This window comes from Amblyomma maculatum, chromosome 6 (genome assembly GCF_055883805.1).
Source record: "Amblyomma maculatum isolate TAMU_Amacu chromosome 6, ASM5588380v1, whole genome shotgun sequence".
Lineage (NCBI taxonomy): Eukaryota > Metazoa > Arthropoda > Arachnida > Ixodida > Ixodidae > Amblyomma > Amblyomma maculatum.
The window spans coordinates 52,957,713-52,977,390 of NC_139349.1; the positions used below are offsets into that span (position 1 = coordinate 52,957,713).

Sequence of the window (19,678 nt, forward strand, 5' to 3'; positions counted from 1 at the left end):
TTCAGAGCTCAAGTGGAAGACGTGACCACCCATGGTACACACTGCTAAGATAATAATTCATGAATAATGCCAGCTTCCACACGGAACTGCAGATGTGCAGTAAGAGAATTCACTCACTCAGAGAAAAGCATCATATTTTGATGTAGTTTGCATATACGCAGCTAGTTTGATAGTCCGGATATCTAGCCGATCGTCCCTTGGCTTTCGAGGCCCGCCTTCCTTTTAACATATATTGCTAGAAATTCGATGAGACGCTAACTTTGGCTACAGCGTTCTCAAGTCAGTTATTTGCGAAGGTTCTTTCTTCTCGTCTGCAGCTTGTGGCATTAGTCTCTTCTCCGCGCAGCGTTTCTATATAGGCCCACGCGCTGCCTCCCGCAACCTCCCGATAATTGCTCTCTTCATTTCTCCGACTACAAAGCTTCATGACAGTCAAGAACTGTTAGTAGTGTGTTTCTTGAAGGAATATGTGTGAAAAATAAAATAGTTGTCTTTAATAGTACATACATATCTTCCTCGAAATCTTTGCCTCAATCTATCGAAAAGGGTGAAACAGCTGACGAGCTGCGCTCAAATTTCGCATTAGAAAGTAACGTAATCGTCGCAAATTTTTTTCCTCTACTTTCTTCTGTCCGCAAGAGGCAGCGGAGATGGCTAAGCTACAGAGCCAGTAGCAGGCCCGTGCATTTTCTTTTCCTTCTTCCTACAGCCACAACAACGCCCAAGAACTCCAACCCTCTGATGTAAGTACTTGCTGTGATTTCTAAGAACCGTTGTGTCGCTTGGCGAAAGTATGGGTGGAAAAGTCCAGTCTGGAGAAGTACTCTTGCTCCAAGCGTACTTTAATATTAATAATAATCGGTTCTGATTCCGGTTCCGCCTTGCGTGGAGTGCGGACGCGCTTCACGTCGGCTCCGTGCGAAGACGGCGAAATTCGCCAGTAGCCCGAACCAGTGGCCTATTTTTCACCAACAAGAGCCCTGTGAAGGTGAGCGCCACGCCCATACCAATTTTCGGCCCGATCTGGCCAGTTTTCGGGCCCCCACGGCCCATTTCGCCTTGAGCCACCGCGTCGCCCGAGCTAGGCCTCGCTCCGCTGGGAGCTAGGCCTACTCCGAACGCGACCTCCAAGTACAACGCCATCATGAAGGTGCAAGTGCCAGGCGAAGCTATTGACCCTCGGGACTTCAATCCGCGGGACTGGACTCACATCCTCAGCGTTCCCGCCCGCACCCAGGAGCAACAGCAGATTCACCAGATCTCCGCTATGCAGACCGATCAGGCAGACAAGCCTACCACAGACGCTAGAGCGGCATCATCTTCCACCCCAAATACTAACAAGGCCCAGGCATCCGAGCAGCTGCGCGCCGCCCGCGCTGCCGCACAAAGGTCACGACAGCAGCCGCCACTACCGATTGAAGATTACAAGGTGATTTTCCGATCCCGTGGAGGGCTTCACCTCACCTCAGTACCGCCACGACAGCTGCGCGTCTCAATCTTGAACGCCACCGCTTCACTCGAGGAGCCCACCCGCACCCAGCTGCGTGTTCATCCCACCAATAACACGTGTACAATGAGCACGCCACACCAGAACGACGCACTTATGCTGGTACAAATCACCAAAATTAATTACCAAGACACCGAATACGCCGTAGCAGCCTACATCGCTCCCCCGGACGGCGCGGTGAGAGGAGTAATCTCGAACGCTTACTGGAATGAAACCCCCAGGGAGCTACTGGAGGATCTCGTGAACAGCAATCCCCGTGCCCCAATAGTGGACGCTCGACGCATGGGTGCCACTCGATCAATATTAATTACTTTTAGAGAAGGACCGGTTCCTCGCACAGTTCTTTACGGCGGGGGACTCCACAGGTGCACCCCTTACAGAGGCCACATGGACGCTTGTATCAACTGCAGACAGCCAGGCCACAGGACAGATGTGTGCACGCTGCCACGTACGAATAACTGCCCGAGGTGTGGGAAACCACATCCCAAGGAGACTATCCCTTCCTGCACTCCGGAATGTATTTTATGCGGAGAAGCGCACATGACGGGTACGGGGAGATGCAGGGCTAAAGGGCGAAGACCTGCAACCAACCCTGCAGCTCAACACCTCTCTCGTAAGGACAAGCCGCCCGGAGACGCTACTCGAAGATAGCACTCAACGCCACTCGATCCACGTCGCTTCGCAAAGGAGAACGCGCAAAGGACCCACAAAAGATGTCATGGGCCGACCGAGCAGCTGAAGGCATCTCTAAACAAACCCCGCCAACCCAGCCACATCAGGAAGAATCACGCGACAAGGAGCTCAGGGCCCTGCGGGAAGAGGTAAGCCGCCTTTCCTCCCTTATACAGACCCCACACCAACCCTCCTCATCCACCCTCCCTTCCCAAGCTGTACCTCCCGCCTTTTCTCCAACATCCCCAGCCACGCAACCACCGCCCAAAAAGAAACGTACGTCAGAACCCCCACCTGTCACACATGATGCTCTTGAGCAAGTTGAGGCAAAATTTGAATCAAAGCTAAAGGCTTTAGAAGCCCGGATAGATTCCAAAATCGACTCCCTCTTCACCCAACTCGAGAACAAAATTGACTCGATGTTCTCACGCTTGGTTCATACACTCGACATGAGAATGACCAGCATAGACACCCGAATTCAAACCTTAGAGCACACACAAACCGTTATCCTGAAGCACATCAATCTCCAACTACCTCCTCTTCATCCCTCGCAACCACCACCCTCTTCAACGCCTAGTGCACTTGGCTCCCAATCTCTCCACTATGGCGGGGCAGCAACTTAATTTACCCATTCTCCAGTGGAATTGCCGCGGCTTCCGGGGCAAGCGTGCGCCTTTCCAATTACTCATTCCCATCCTCACCCCGCCGCCCCAAATCATTCTTCTCCAGGATACGGCCACTAGAGCATCACTGTCTAGTTTTATGCCCCACCACTCAGATACCACGGACAAACCCAGGGTGTCCACTCTTATTCACCGTTCAATCACCCACCAAACACACACTATTACGTCAGAGACACCCTGCGTTATCACGGAAATAATGCATCACCCACACACAGTGCCCTCCATCTTCATTGCCAATATATACCACCCCCCATCTCATCCAATGTCTTCCCTGGTGACGCTCTTGCGGGACCTCCACCGACTCGCTGGCAAGCACCCTCTCCTCATCGGAGGGGACTTCAACTGCCAACACACCGACTGGGGGTACAGTTACACTACGGGCCGTGGTCGATGTCTCTGGTCCTTAGTCCAGGAGCTGCGCCTAACTACACACAACAATTTCCACACACCCACGCGGATCGGCACCAGCGTCAGCATGGACACCAGTCCGGACCTGACGCTAAGTCGCTTCCTCGGTGGCGTCACCTGGGCAAGAACACAACACACACTGGGAAGCGATCACTACATCATTAACATCTCGCTCCCCTTTAAACAATCCCGCCACACACATATCACCCACAAACTGGTGAACTGGGACGCCATCCGCGCATTGCGGAAGGACGACACAAACACAACTATCACGGACATCGACGAGTGGGTAGAATCACTTATGACCGATGTCCAACTCAATACCCGGCTAATTACAACCACACAAGACACCCCCACTCTAGATTCCCGCCTCGCCCACCTCTGGGAGGCGTACCACAGCTTACTCGAGCGTTGGAAACGCAACAAGTTAAATAGAACGCTTAAAAAGCGACTGGCCGGACTGCAGACGCAGATACAACAACACGCAGAGGAGGTCTGCCGGTGTAATTGGAGGCAAGTTTGCGACGGACTCGCCGGAAAACTGTCCACCAAGCGAGCTTGGCAACTTCTGAGACATCTCATAGATCCAACACAGTCCAAATCCGCTACACAACACCATGTTACACGCCTCTTACACACACACAATAGCGACCCAGACGCTCTCATTGACACACTTCAGCGAACATACACCTCACCCGGCACATCCGACTCCATTCCCCCCTACTCAGGAAAACCTAACCCGGAATTAGACGCTGATATTTCGGAAACGGAGGTAAGAGCGGCCCTTCTGACGCTCCGCACAAATTCAGCATCGGGACTGGACAAAATCTCCAATTCTATACTCCGCAATCTTGATGACAAATCAATCACACAGATTACAGATTACTTCAACAAATGCTGGTCGGAGGGCACCCTCCCCCAGTCCTGGCGACACGCCAAGGTAATATTTATACCAAAACCGAACAAGCCTCTTAAACTAGAAAACCTGCGACCAATCTCGCTCACCTCGTGTCTCGGGAAACTTTTCGAGCACGTGGCACTTGCGAGATTGACACTTCACATGGCGGACAACGACCTTTACCCACACAGCATGGTGGGATTCCGCCCCCATCTCTCCGCTCAGGACGCCATGCTGCAGCTCACCCACGACATCTTCGACCCGGCTGTCCCGGGCCACACAAAGGCAGTCCTGGCTTTGGATCTGTCCAAAGCTTTTGATCGCGTCGAACATCAGGCGATCATGACTGCTCTTTCTCCTCTGAACATAGGTGTACGGATGTACACTTATGTCCGGGCTTTTTTAACGGACCGCATGGCTGAGGTTCATTTCGGCCCCCTTACCTCCCAACCCTACACCCTCAGGAGCGTCGGTACTCCACAGGGATCTGTCCTCTCTCCTTTCCTATTCAACGCCACGCTCATTCCACTCGCCCGGAAACTGTCCACGATACCTCATCTTAGACATACCCTTTATGCGGACGACATCACACTGTGGACCACACACGGTAGTGATGGCGACATAGAGGGTACCTTGCAAAGCGCCGCATCCCTCACACAAGAACACGCCCAGAGCATCGGACTCTCATGCTCCCCAGAGAAGTCTGAGCTACTTATACTTCGACCCACGACCCGCGGATGCCCCACCACACCGATTGTTATCGAAGTCGATGGCCGTCCCGTCCCAGAGGTGAATACGCTCCGGGTTCTGGGACTTCACATCCAGAACAACGGCAAAAACACATTAACTCTCAAGAAACTAAAGCGGGTGACAGGCGCGATATCGCACCTCATCCGACGAGTTTCGGGCCATCACAGAGGCATGAAGGAGAACGACCTATGTCGTCTAATTCACGCCTTCGTCCTCAGCCGTTTTTTATACACAGTCCCCTATCTCCGACTCAACAGGCAGGAAACGGACGCCTTGGACGTCATGTTGCGCACGGCGTTCAAGACGGCCCTGCATCTCCCAATTAATACTTCCACAGAACGCCTTCTACAGCTTGGCCTCCACAACACAGTTGGGGAGCTTGTGGAGGCCCATCGCCAAGCCCAATACTTGCGTCTCACCAAGACCTCCACCGGTCGCCATATCCTGGAGACTTTAGACATTCGTGTCCCAGCGAATGACCCTACCCTCCTTCCCATACCTCGCCCCCTCCACCAAGACCTTCTCATCAAGCCTCTCCCTCGCAACATGCACCCCCAGTATAACGAGCAACGCCGCCGAGCCCGAGCAGCGGCGCTCCACAAATACTACGGCTCCGAAACGGACGCCGTATGGGTGGACGCCGCATGCACGAATGAGGGAGCGGTATTGGCCGTCACAAATTCCTCCCTGCAGCCTGTTGCTACTGTCCCCCTCCCCTCGGTCACCTCCTCGGAGGCAGCCGAGGAAGCAGCCATCGCCTACGCGCTTGCACACACGGAAGCACGCTACATAATTTCCGACTCGAAAACTGCTCTACTAAATTTTGCGCGTGGTAGAGTTCACATTTCTGCATTCAGCATACTGAACTCGCCCGCCACTAACCCACCCCGCTATGTGGAGCTGATATGGGTGCCTGCGCACTCCGGGAATCCCGGTAACGAGGCCGCCAATGCGTTAGCCCGAGGTTATTTAAACCGGGCGCCGGCGGCCTCCGATCCGGGATTCACGCGTGATCGCATGCACTCCTTCAGTGAGCTAACGCAGGCCTATCGGGCCGAGCGACTACTCTATCCCCCACCTCACCCATCTTTAGACAACTACCACCAGACGCTCTGGCGACGACTACAAACGCGCACCCTCCCGTCTCCTTATAGTGCGTCTCGCCACCACCACACCCTCACCAATCCCTCCTGTACCCTTTGTAATAACCCCAACGCCACCCTCGCCCACATCCTGTTCCAATGCCCGGCGGATCCTCCCCCGCGGGGTCTAGAGCACCTTACCACCTGGGAGGACTGGGAGACCCTGCTGCACTCTGAGGACCCGGTTCGGCAGAAGATCGCCACAGACTGGGCTGCCGACGTCATGGACCATAGAAACATGAACGTTTGAGTGTAGTGGGGCCGTGCGGGGGCCCAGGGGCATGCATGCCCCAAACTCCTCTGTTTTAATAAAGTTATTACCACCACCTAATCGGTTCACAAGAAGGGAAAGGCGCAGTATCTGTCACACTTGCTCTGTGAACACCTGAACCGCGCCGTAAGAGAAGGGAGGAAGGTGGGAGTGAAAAAAGAGAGAAAGGGGAGCCATAGTGGAGGGCTACAGAGTAACTTCGACCACCTGGGGATCTTTAACGTGTGCTGACATCGCACAGCACACAGACGCCACTTCGTTTCGCCTCCATCGAAACGCAGCCGCCATGGGGATCGAACCCGGGAACCCCTGCTTTATCGCCGAACCGTTTCTTCAGCATAGAAATGGCGTCCTGCGTCAAGGAAAGTCGCAAATAGTGAAAATTTTCTGTCGCAGGCACCGCATTTGGTCAAACTGCTCCCAAAACTCAGTCGAGCGGCTCAGCGGCTCAAGTCCCCAGAGAAAGGTACATGTTATGGTGAGCTTCGGCAACGATTGGCTCCGGGATTTCGAGAGGTAGCTATGGCACGATCAGCAGTGTCGGAAGTCGAGGTTACCATGGGCGTCAAAATACCACGACTTAGAAGGTCGGTCAGCGTGTGCGTCGCGTTCTCTTCCCATGATGACCATCGCGTATTCGCAGTAAAAAAATTGGCTGCGGTTTGACTAATGGCCATCCCGAGTAGAATTGCAGAAGCAATATCTAAGGCGAACGCGGCAGCTCCGAGTCACCGCGCCGCGGAGGACTCGGCGGTGGCCCCTGCGCGCCAGCTGTGCAGCGTGTGACGTCATTCTCTCCTGCTGCATGAGTAGCTGGCGCGGCGGCACCTCTGAGTCACCAGCGCCGCGGAGGAGTCGGCGGCGGCTCTCCAGCTGTGCTCCGTGTGACGCAACTCGCTCCTCGCGCAGCTTGGCTCATCAGGGGCTCCAAAAAATGGCTCAGCGACTAGCGTAGTTGCTTTCGCAACAAAATAAATGGATCCAATTGGAAATTTTTTATTTGAAATGAACTGGTCAATCGTTTTCACCACCCATTGGGCCCGATCCTTTGATATCAATTGGTGCTCCCAGTTGGAAATAATTGGTCACCCGTCAAGATAAAATGGTTCACCAATTGAACTCAAATAGTATTCTAATTATGCCCAAATGGTTTGAACTCAGATTAAAAAAGAACGGAAATTTAATTTCAACCTTTTTGGAATTGTTTTTGAGGAGATGCAGGAGTGCTAGCTTTTATAAAAGTTTTTACAGAAATCATGAGACATGCATGCACCATAGTCCAATGTATACCCACAGGATACTTTGCACATATATACTCCATTCATTAGACAGTCTTGCTAGGACCAGTGGCATTTCTTAATTCAGCCAAGTTATGCCCGAAGTGGCGGTGGGCACGATGTCAATTAGGAATTTAACTGACATATATTTATTATAAGAATTTGAAAATTTTCAGTTATCTTTTTATAGATATGTTAATATATGTGCATAGCTCAGTCAAGGGTATCATGCTTGACCTTTCCCAATTGGATGTTCCCTTTGGACCAATTAGTACCAATGGGAAGTAGTTTGAAGCCCAATTGGTTTAGAGACTTCCAGTTGAAAATGAAGAAACTGGGTGTCAAAATTAGGAGTGAAGAAACCAGTTGGGGTTGGACAGGGCCCACTGGACTATTTGGGATTGGCAGAACCAATTAAATCTGGCTGGTCATCCCAATTGGACCCATTATATTTTTTGACTGGGCAGACATGCAGAGAGAGCAGCTTTTGGCACTAATGAAGCCAGCTGTCATCTCCATACAAGCGGCTCACATGAAACGTCTACCAAACTAGATCCTGCTACTAGGCCATGCATCTGCACCTCTAGTCGCTTTGCAGAGAGAACACTAATACCGCGGGTCAAGTGCGTAAAAGTATGTAGATAGATATGCAGCTACATTGCAGCCACATGTAAGCAGTCGCAAGTGCCTCCAGTGAATTTTTGGGGCACTTTTGTTGTTGTGTGCAGTTACAGACAAAATGGTGCATCGTCCCTCGAGTTATATTCATATGCGCTTTTGATAAACGCACCTTTGTATAACACTCGCGAGCTCTTCTGTTTCGTCACCTAAAAGCCGATTCTTCTTTTACAATCAGATAAATGCAATACTTCTTTTTTGGTCCAACTAAGCCATAGATGAATGATTTGTTTGAATTCCAGAGAACATAGATTTTTAAAAGCCTCCACCTCAGTTCAGTGTGAATGATGCTTCACTCCAAAGTAAACTATCTTCCAGTCCCGTAAGCAGTGGAAATAAATAACAGGAAGCAGCAAGCACTAAAAACAACAAAAAAGGCACAGGTAATGGTACACAATTTCTGAAAAAAATTCCCCGTTTCCATCTGTACACTCATTTACATGAGCTTTGGCTAGATGCCAATCGGCAAATAGTCTACAAATTGGCAGAGTACACTTACCACATCCAAAATGTGTTCAACACGGAAACAAGTGCTATACTGCTTGGCGACAGGATCAACATGGGGAGCACGCAGACGCTTTTCTCAAAGCACACACTGTAGTCCACCATATTTTATTTATTGAAATTCATTTTCTGAAAACAAACATGTTGCACTGGCACGGGAATAAACAAAACAAGGCTCAGATGCATTACTGCTACAACGCAGAGTGAACATAGCACAAAAACCTCAGACCTGCAGATGCCAGGAAAAAAAAAGTGAACAATGGAACAGTCACGACCAAGCTGACATCAGGTGAGGTTTCTTTTAATGCACAGGTAAACCTGTGAAACAGACAACAAAAAGGAAAGGAACTGATGAAGGACCGCAAGGTACACTCAGGCATGTAAGAAAGCAATCCTCATCCTTCCCATTCCTTCATAGCTTCAACATACAAAAAGCAAGTGCTTCCTAAACGATTCACTGTGCTGCTAAAGAATCCTGAATGCCGAAACCCTCGAAAGAAAAAAAGCTAGAGGCATGCCTGTCAAATGCTGAGACAGACTAAGAGAACCGCTCTGACCACTTGGCAGCATGACGAGTGCTACAGCCTTTGACACACATACTAAGCTTGCATTCGCCTCTACACATGCCGCAAAAACACTATAAAAATGCACTCCTGCCATGGGCCACCACAAAAGTATGAAAACCACAAACCACCCAACTGTATTCAGACCACTTATTCACAAAACACTGTCACATCATAAGCCTCGCATGGAAAATGGTGCCACACCACAATTTCGCCCCCAAAATGTCCGCTTAGGCAAGCAATGCTCGACAGAACCGAACTCGAAGCATGATGTATCAGCATCAATCACCATATACAGTTTATTTAGCTCCCACCTATTTTATTTGGACAGCCAGCTAGTATGAACATACTTTGAATATGCTACCCAGGCACAAGCCATCCATTTATTAAAAACAAACAGGAGTGAAGAGTATAGAAATGTAGAGAGAGACAACATTAAACAGGCCACTACAGCATCTTCACAGTCTACATCGTTAGCCGCCACCTCTCTATTATCAATGAAACAAACTCATGCCAGCACAAATTGGAGCAATGACTAGATGCCAGCCCTCCTTTTGAAGGAAATACAAAAGGCACCCCCGATACAAATGAAAATTGTAAAATATGATGCAACGGGCGGGAACTTAGATGCAATGTGCAACAGCACTAAGCAGGTACTATGCCTTTTCCTCTGTAGCTGTGTTACATGTCCAAGAAAGGTTAATGAAGCCACAGCCCTCTACATAAACGTGATTCTCAGTGTCACAGCAAGAGCTCATAATAACTCGCAAGTGCTTAGGCCTCCAGAACAATAATGCACTTGAGACATCATTTATTGGCACAAGAAAAAAAAAAAAAAATCACAAGACGGTCATGTACTGTGCTCTTCAATGAAGTGGAAACTTGCCCAGCACAAATATGAGCCAAAAAAAAAAAAAAAACAATTATGCCCTCTGTGTGCAGGGCCAACAAGCAGTGGGGGGTTCTCAATCAGCAGAACTTGATTTACGTCTCCTTCAATCCAAACAAGGTGCCTTGACACGCAGAAAAAAATGTGCCTGCAGCACATCAAACACACACACACACACACACACAAAAAACTGACACGCATACTAGAGCTTCTTTTTTGACGAGCGTTGAGAGGGTGGTATGCATGTCAGGAGGCACGTAAAACCAGCAGAAGCCACGTTCGTACACTTCCTTCTTTACATCCTGATCAGTCTGTGCATGCGCAGAGAAGAAAACCAACCCTTGTTGCCACTTACAGCAGCGAAAAGGTACCAAGTCACATGTGACTCAAAGCACTTTGTCCATGTCCCACGGTCTTGTTAAGCCTATCTGTCGCATATATCCGGCTGGTTCCTACTACGACGGTGTAACATGAATCACTTGGTGCCTCACTTTTTCTTCACAGAAAGGCTGAAAAAAAATAAAAAGAGCATGTTTAATATGCAAGAATACAAATGGCACTAGAAAGCATGGAAAAAAAGTCAAATTTTAATCTTTACAGTAGCAAGCACTCAACAGATTGTTAGATATTAAGGATGCAAAATGATAACTGCACAAAATGTTTGACAGAAAAGGAATGAAGGTAGCACTATGACGTTCTGCTCCGAGCAGTGCATATCCCAGTGTTGCATATGCGACTTGACACGCAAAACTAGATAAACCAACAAATCCTCTTTAAGCATTTTATTAACCCTTTACAGTCTCTTGTCGGACTTCTCCTAACAACGCAACATAGCCATTCATTCAGTTCGCTGTTGGGCACTGCCCGGCGAGATTTTCTGTGATTGAATTCCAAAACTTTTTTTTTTTAACTATGAAGAACCACAGTCTCTTAAAGGGACACTGAAGCGGGTTGGAAATGTGCCAGTACTATAGATTTTTGAAGTAGAATATTTGTTGATCATGCCCGTGAAGTTATTTTTTCATTTGTGCATAAAGCACCTGCGCAATCGCAGACTTAAAGCATGCAATTCAAATATCCTGAGCCCCGCGCGACTGCTACAGAGAAGGAAAACAGAGAGAGAAACCTCTCTTCTCCGTCCATCATGACGTCACTTTGAGGAGGCGGCCGCATTCAGAGCCAACAGAGGGAGCTTTCAGTGTGAGCTGTTCGTCTTGCATGCGCTGCGGGCGTACAAAACACGTCAACTTAGTGTTGCGCACCTGATACAACACAGTCCTGCATGTGATAGGATGCACGAACAACTGTCGACGCGACGACCGTCTTCCATCCTGCCGAAAGCTCGCGATTTAATGCGGACCTGCTGAGACGAGAAATAAAATCAAGCTAACCAAAGGAAACATTCTACTCGAAGCATTTTCGTGACTATGACTACATTCTGTTTGTTCCTAATGCGATTTCTATAGGAATTTGTCTAAAAGGCATGGCTGAACCATGACGCGGTTTCTTCTCGCAAAAGAGTTGTGCCAGTCATCATTTCCTAGAACGACATTTATAGGTGGATTGCAGAAACCTACAAGTCAGCTTCTCTGCAGAGCAAAAACCCCTTCCCCATGGCGGCCAAACCTGTTTTGGGGGCAGAAATTGTGTGCAGTGCAGGAAACCTCTATTGTGACAATAATGGCCACGTCAATTTCCTGCACCCCTCTGCTTGCTGCCACAATTAAGGGATTATAAGAACCCCTGGTGCTCCTGAGTACCATTCATAGCGCCCCTACCTCCTCCAGGCTTTCAATAGCGAAAAAATTATGCGAAGGAATTATGCTCCCCAGTTTTGTGCATGACATCAGGCTGGACATAGAAGTATTCTGCGCTGCAACCAACTTCTGCCCCCAAAACAAGCTTGGCCGCCATGGTGAAGGGGTTTTCGCTCTGCAGAGAAGCTGACTTCTAGGTTTCTTCAACCCATCTATTAAAGGAAGAAAAGGGAGGCAAGGCTTATACTTCGTAGTTCGATTACTTTCTGACTATTCAGGTCTCATTTGTATGCCAACCGTTGCGTTCAGCATTGATTTCGATCTGTTCACGGAGAGGAATCTCGCGATGGGACGGGCAGAAAGCATCGACGCATGGTTGCATTCACGTGTTGTTGTTTTTTTTCTGCAGAGCTCCATCCAACTGTTTCTATGCTAAACATCGGACAACTCATCAGAAGCATGCGCAGATGATCTTGAAATCCTTTTCAGCATGGCACGTGCCTGATATGTTCGTGGAAGCCCTGCGGGAGCGTTTTTAGAAGATAATGCATGCACCGCTCAGCTGAGTATGGGCGCATTCAAGTATGGAGCGCACAGAGCGAGGTTTCCTTCGATGCGTCCAAGCAATCAATCATCAAAGTTGCTCATATATGGCCTTGTGATTTTGCACCCGCTGCTGCCTCGTCATTTTACATAGTCCTGTCTTGTTTGGGGATGCAAATTAAGCTAGAAATTAAAATGACGAGGGCTCTTTTAAGAAAGCACATTGCAGAACATGGTTTGCTCACGAAGGTATGGGTGCGGCGGAGCTGCAGCTTGGCTTTCAACATGTCAGCCACCAATTCACTAAACTTCTTTATGAGCATACGATAAAAAGAAAAGGTCCTCTATGTCTGCTAAATGTCCTATGACTCAAGCAGCACTCTGTGCGTTTGACTTGGTCTCCAGCACAATGGCTCTGTCAATGCCTCGAATGCATCACAGAGCTTGGCAATAAGCGAAGAGCGCTTCGCTTATTGTTCATTTGTCTGGTGGCAGCTGTATACTGTTTCACCCTTTTTATGAAATTCTTCGTTTTCCCAAGGTATGATGCCTGGCACTCAAAGCGGGATTTGGTACACCACGCCATGGGCCCTTTTTTCAGAACTGTGTCTTTCGAAGGAGGTTGGGGGCTGAGAAAGAGGTAGTCGGACAGTGCTTTGTTCACGCCAAGGTTTCACTGAGGGCCATGTAGTTACTGCTAATAATGACACACACTACTTTTCAAAATGCCTTACTCTAGCCAAAGCAAGTTTTCATGCACAACCTACCCTCCCCACAAAGGAATTGCCGCATCGTTTGTGGGCGCATCTGGTATGGATACATGCGATGAAAATCCCGATGGTCATTCAAGTGGAAATGGCGTGCCATAATGACACTCACAAAAGCGCAGAGAGCTGTAATCAGCACATAGCACAGCGAAGGAGCCGCATCGGCAGCTTCCCCAGTCCTCAAAAATGTCGTCACGCGGTGTTTTGGCCAATCACAGGCGGTGACGCGACCCGCAGCGAGCCCCATTGCGCGGGCTGCGCATTTCTACTGAAAAAAGGCTATTGCTGCTTTTTTCTGCCTGATTTCAATCTGATATTTGAGTTTGCAGCATGAAAAACAGTAGGTTTCTGCTGAAAGCCCGATTTTTGCAAAAAGTGCTGCAGTGTCCCGTTAAGGATTAAATAAATTATGTTTTTACTCGTGCTTAGTGAGCATCCCTGTTAATTGAAAAGAGCTTTCTGAACATACAGTTCAAGAGCTTTGGGAGGAAACCTCGAAATCCAACGTTTGCCCCCCGCAACAATTATGAATGAAGCGATCGGAGTAGGAGAAAGTCGCTGTGAGAGCAGCTACTAGGTCATGTAATTTGGCAGAATTAATTGACACAATCACTACTTGTTGGTTAGGTGATTTTGAGTTGAAATGAGCATGCATATTTTATAACATGTGGGCAGTTTTTATTTGCATACCCAAGTTCGTAAATAAGTAATAGAGATGCACCCCGCTGTGGTGGTGCAGTGGTTAAGATGCCTGACTACTGCGCCAGAGTACTCGAATTTGATACCGACCACCGGTGGCTGTGCTCCGATGCGGGCCAAAGGAAGAGGCGTCCGTGATCGTTACAGATCCTTAGGTGGTCGAATTACTCCGGAGCCCTCCACTATGGCACCCCTTTCTCTCTTCCCAATTTCACTCCCGCCTTCCTCCCTGCCCTTAGCCTCGCTGGTGTGGTGCAGTGGTAAGACGCCCGACTATTGTGCCGGAGTACTCAGGTTCGAACCAGACCTCTGCGGCTGCGTTTCGATGGAGGCGAAACGAAGAGGCATCCCTGTGCTGTGCGATGTCAGCGCAGGTTAAAGATCCCCGGGTGGTCGAAATTACTCCGTAGCCCTCCACTAGGGCTCCTCTTTCCACTTTCACTCCCACCTTCCTCCCTTCCCTTATGGTGCGGCTGAGGTGTCCACAGAAAACAAGTGAGACAGTTGCCGTGCCTTTCCCTTCCTATAAATCAATCTAAAAATCAATCTCCCTGCCCTTATGGTGCAGTTCAGGTGTCCACAGAAAAAGTGTGACAGATACTGTGCCTTTCCTTTCCAGTGAACTAATTATTCAATAGAGATGCTTCAATATATCAACATCTTGAAGAATATATATGAAGCAGGACTCGGTGATAACACAAATGGCAGCGCAATTACACCATGATATACAGCTTGATACAAGCACATGCATGAACACAAGCTGGCAGGACTGCTGCTCTTGGCTCTCCACACAACAGCAGCAGCGCAGACGACTTGATGCTTGGACAGTCTACGCACTCTGCTGCATGACTTGATGTGACACTGGCACCTCATGCGCATATCAAGACTTCAGCCCTTTCTGCGCAACCGGCCCCCGCTTAAACAGACGTGCCCGATCATCATCAGCAACATTTCAGAACAATCACGGCAGCTACAAGCAACGACTGTGAGCTAAACCTTTGCTTTCTGCCGGTACGTTATGTGGTCGCCTTCATTACTTTATATTCCTCTTAGGCTCCTGGATTGCTCTGCTTGTGTTTTTGTTGTTTAAAATGAGTGAAAATCCTTTAAAAAGCCTTGGCCAGGCGCTAGTAGACAAACCACCGACTACCTTAAAAGAACTGACTAAGGCTCTGGTCGATGTTACTTTGAGCCTCGGAGAGATCATTACGATCATCAGAGCATCAAAGGTACAGATGATGAAAACAAGAAGTTTTCCACCAATATGGAAGAGATTAGAGAATCTCTGACGCATATGAACACCATATTTGAGCAACTTAGGACTGACGTGCAAGGCCTGCACAGCAAACTGAGGTAAACGAGCAATAGACCGACAACAGTCGAGATATAAAGGAGTTAGAAGGTCAAGTAAAAAACAGAGGTCGGACATGATACAGCTAAGGCAGTACAGCCGTCAGAATAACTTGGAAATCAAGTTGCGTCCTTGCGTCTTCAGAAGAATCTTTACCCGATATGATGCTGAAAATAGCTATAGGCGATGCGCAAAACGCCGACAACGCTGCCTGTCGCCAAAGCCGCAAAGCGTAGGCGGGCTCGGTCGGGCGCTGTTCATGTCAGCCTCTATGTGCGCGCGTCGCGTTTTCGTCTTTGGTCGTGGTTTAACTGATATAACGCCGCTGTCAATCTTTAGTAATGTCCGGGAAGAATTGCTGCGTAGTTGATTTTTCAAACAGACATAAAACCTTGCCAGGAACACGTTTGTATACGTTTCCAGTGATGCTTCACGAAAACGACGGCGGCCTTGAATCGTGGTTTTTCGACGCAGAAAGCAAGCAATCGCACCGAATGACATTTGTTTAAGTTAATGCCATTTTTTTTTTCGACGCGCTGCTACACGACCAAAGCTAATGCCATTTCCAAAGTATGGTAACTGCGATTGACATGCAAATGTTGGTGCGCCTTCAATATGTTGCGAATATCACTGCGCTGTAAACGAAAGCAGCCTTTAAATTAGCATTCCTGTCTTGCATGCCTTGTAATCAACCTGTTGATTAGGACTATCAATTACGAAGTCAGCGGCAATGTCGGCGGCGTTTGTTTACGAAAGGGCACGGAAGGTGCGTACGTCTGCGCTCGACTGCGAAACGCGTACGAGTTTCAACAACGCATACACTTTGCGCACTAAAGCAAGTGCCAAGATCAACACGTAAAATAGGCAGTATCTAGTGTACTCTCCGAAGGCGTTTTTATAGAACCTTCGAGTATCGCCCTATGGCGCAGCATACTACAGCCCCGTTGACTCCCGTACGTTTTCGCCAGATCGTTCGCTCGGCGTATTAAGGCCCGTCGAAAAATGCCCTAGCTTGGCCTCATCAAGAAAGCATATGGTAAATTCGTAACGCTTGCCACATCGGATACTGCGAGCTTACCGCAACGACGCTTCCCGCGAAAGCAGCCGACGACGGCGCTCTGGCCGCGTGCTAGGCCCTAGTCGTCGCTATGCCTAAACGCCTAAACGGTTTCACATCAAAGCCGTAGCTGGAAGCGCTTTGGAAATAGTAATTTTTTTTATTCCTTCATCAAATTAGGCGCTTGTTATCCATAATCAACAGAGCATGCGTTTCTGAAGGTGGCGAAAGAAATTCGCCGTGTCGGCAACTCGGCGCCGACAGACCGCGGCAGCAGGAGCGACCTGTTCCGCCCACGCTGGGTGCGGTGGCTACGGATTGGCTGGCAGCAATGGGTGTCAGTTTTTTCTTTTTTTTTTTTACGATGGCATTTGGCATATTTCACAAACATGACAAGCTGCACAATTATAGGAGCACAGTAGAATTTATTGCAGGTGGCATGTTTGTAGTTTATTTTGGGTGTATCTTCTCATCGAGTCTCTGGCGTCGAGAAAACACATTTCCTCGTTGATCGCATTCGGATGAGTACCTCAAACTCATTCGATACCTAAGGTTGTTTTCATCGAATATCACTATATTTTCTCGAGTAGCAGCAAACAAATATCATTTTGAATGAACGTCATTCGATGGAAAAGGTATAAATTTACCGTGTGGCAGGGCTGAGTGATAACTATTGATAACTATGTTTTTAGTGTTTTCTGCTTGTCATTGCACCTTCCATGAACACTTCTTGTTTAAATTTGGTTGACTCCGCTACCGCGAATATACAATACGCATTAGATTTGTTAAATGCTTAGCCAGACCATCTTTAGCGTGCATTGACATCTCACAGCACATGGTTGCATATTGCGTTTCGCCTCCACTTAAACGCGGGCGGCGATGGTCAACTTCGGTCCAGATAACTCGACCTTCCTCAGTAGCCTGACCCGCTGCGGCAGGTTATTGAACAGACAATTTCCAATATGCGTTTTGAAACTTGCCATGCAATTACTTTGAAGACCAGAGCCAGTGTTCTTGTTGGCTGGCAAGATTACGAAAACATAACATGTCGCTGTACTTGATATTCAATCTAAATGTTCTAGAGCTTGTAATAAAGCGCGCTGTAATTCTGCAGTTGGGCGCGAGGGTGATACAAATGAAATGAACATGATATTACAATAATAAAATAGGATATAAAGTTTAAATCTAATATGCTCTTGGCTAACCTGTGATGCAGCTTTTCAGATATGCTGATGTCTCATTCCCCCATGAAATTATCTACCCGATCTGCCTTTTTGACGACGGAATACGTGAAATCCATGCCGTACAGACAGTGGTAAAGCGCAAGCATGAAAAATCTGAACTCTTGCTACAGGAGCCCAATATGCGCTATTTATCTGATGCTCAGAATTTGCAAGCGGTCGCACCGCTACGAAACCGCTCGCAGTTTCGAAGACGCTACCTAGTTTTCTGTAGCAATTTATTGCATGTAAACGAAGCAAGCGTGTACCATGAAGCAAAGAAAGAGCATTGGTTCATAGGTCAAGGAATGAACGAATTAGGGTGGCGTTGTAATGAAAGCGGGGCACCCAAAATGAGCTGCACTTCGTATATATACACAACCTTGTTTACGCCAGTCTGCAGGAGACACTTGATGCATATGGAGGCGATGCAGTTTCAGATGGCCGTGATATCAAACACATGTCCGCTATTATAAAGGACGATCCCCTTGCGCACACTGTCACCGCGGAAGTGCCCGCGAGACGCGCACAAACGGCAGATCGCACGCGCGCACCACGGCCAGGCTTGCCGCATCAGGCCCGCCTCGGGTTCCGACGGCCGCCGCTAGGCGGCTTTCAGTGGCGCCCCTATAGGCGCTGCTGCGCATGGCGTATATGCCTGAAAGAAGAGTTTCGTCTGGAAGACATTGATGTGGTCCATCGAGTGCAGACAAAAGACTGCCAAACATTGTCGTTAAGTTTGTTCCCAGAACTGTTTGTGACCGTCTACTGCAGAGTGCTGAACAAAACAGGCTGACTACATCAACACTTGACTTTGAAAAGAATGTCCCTGTTTACATCAATGAGCATCTCTGTCCAGAGTACAATATCTTACTAGGCAAAGCAATCCAAACGAAGCGGAATCAAAGTGGAAGTTCGCCTGGTTTTCACAGTCTAAGATTCTGGTGAGAAGGTTGAAAATCCGACAGTTCTGCACACCAGAACTGAAGAAGACCTAGCCAATGTCGTCTAGTTATGCTAGCTTTAACTTTGCTACTGCTGTTTCACCTCTACGGCATACTCTGTTATGGAAGTTACCATATTTACTCGAATGTAACGCAAATTTTTTTTCAGATTTTTGGCTCTCAATGTCTACCCTCGCGTATAATCGAATACTGCGGTTCGGTTGGCCTAAATCCATGTCATGTCATTAGTGTTGTTCAACCCGATTTAGTCATCGCTGGTAATTAGGCAAGCTTACTCGCACGGAAAAATATGTGGATGTGTGCTTTTTTTCGTTTTTCCTTTTTCTTTTCGCCGGTCCAGATATAGCGATAATCGGACACTCTCGTCGAGCGCTGGTAGCAGCAGGCCTCCTGTCCACCTTAGCCCTAATGTCGGCCTTATTTTTTAGTATCGTACTCAGCGTGCTTCTAGGGATGCTGTACGCTGCGGCAACATCCCACTTCTTTTCTCAGAGTTTAACTCTTCTGATAATCTCTACCTTTGAGGATATCCATTTCTGATGGGGTGGATGAGCACTGCGTTTCCACAACGAAATAAAGCGCACAATCTTCAAAGTGAAGCAGTTGGTGAGGCGATCGCACGCAGGTGCACATGGCTGTGAGTGAACATGAGAAAGAGAGGTCGAACGACTTTTGCTAGGGGATGGCCGTGCGGCCGTCTATGGGAGCAAGAGCAGCGCCATACGAGTGCAGTTGGACTAAACCACTTTGTGTGTGTGGCTTTCCCGCCCCAGGAGTTGGCGCGAGAAAGCCAACTTCTGCGGCAGTTTTGCATTGTTTGAAGTTTGATATACCGCGTGCGCTGCTCTTAGTTTTGTTCGATTTATCTGCACTTTTTGCTATATATTGTCATTGTAACATTACGGTGTTAATAAATTGTTTGATATAAGGGGTAATTCGATGTGAACGAGTTTGATATAGTCGGGTGTGACTGTACAGAACTATATCGCGTTTTCTCTTGGTTTGAAGCAAATAAGCTTACACTAAACAAGGCAAAACCTTAATACAGTAGACTCGCGATAATTCACACCCTGATAA

At 48.3% G+C, this 19,678-nt stretch overlaps 2 protein-coding genes across 4 annotated transcripts in view; one reads left to right on the plus strand and one right to left on the minus strand.

Annotated features, from left to right (window-relative positions):
• Positions 1 to 1,144: 1,144 nt before the first annotated feature.
• LOC146185738 (uncharacterized) lies at positions 1,145 to 6,310 on the plus strand. The gene is made up of 3 exons (XM_084607905.1): positions 1,145 to 1,684; positions 2,278 to 2,328; positions 3,659 to 6,310. The coding sequence occupies exons 1-3, from the start codon at positions 1,145 to 1,147 to the stop codon at positions 6,308 to 6,310; spliced, it is 3,243 nt and encodes a 1,080-aa protein (XP_084464031.1).
• Positions 6,311 to 8,887: 2,577 nt separating this feature from the next.
• Positions 8,888 to 19,678, minus strand: part of Usf (upstream transcription factor usf) — a 32,565-nt gene continuing 21,774 nt past the window's right edge. For all 3 annotated transcript variants that reach the window (XM_084606662.1, XM_084606660.1, XM_084606663.1), the window contains one exon: positions 8,888 to 10,751. The gene's annotated coding sequence lies outside the window, so the exon portion shown is untranslated. The remainder of the gene's footprint in view (positions 10,752 to 19,678) is intronic.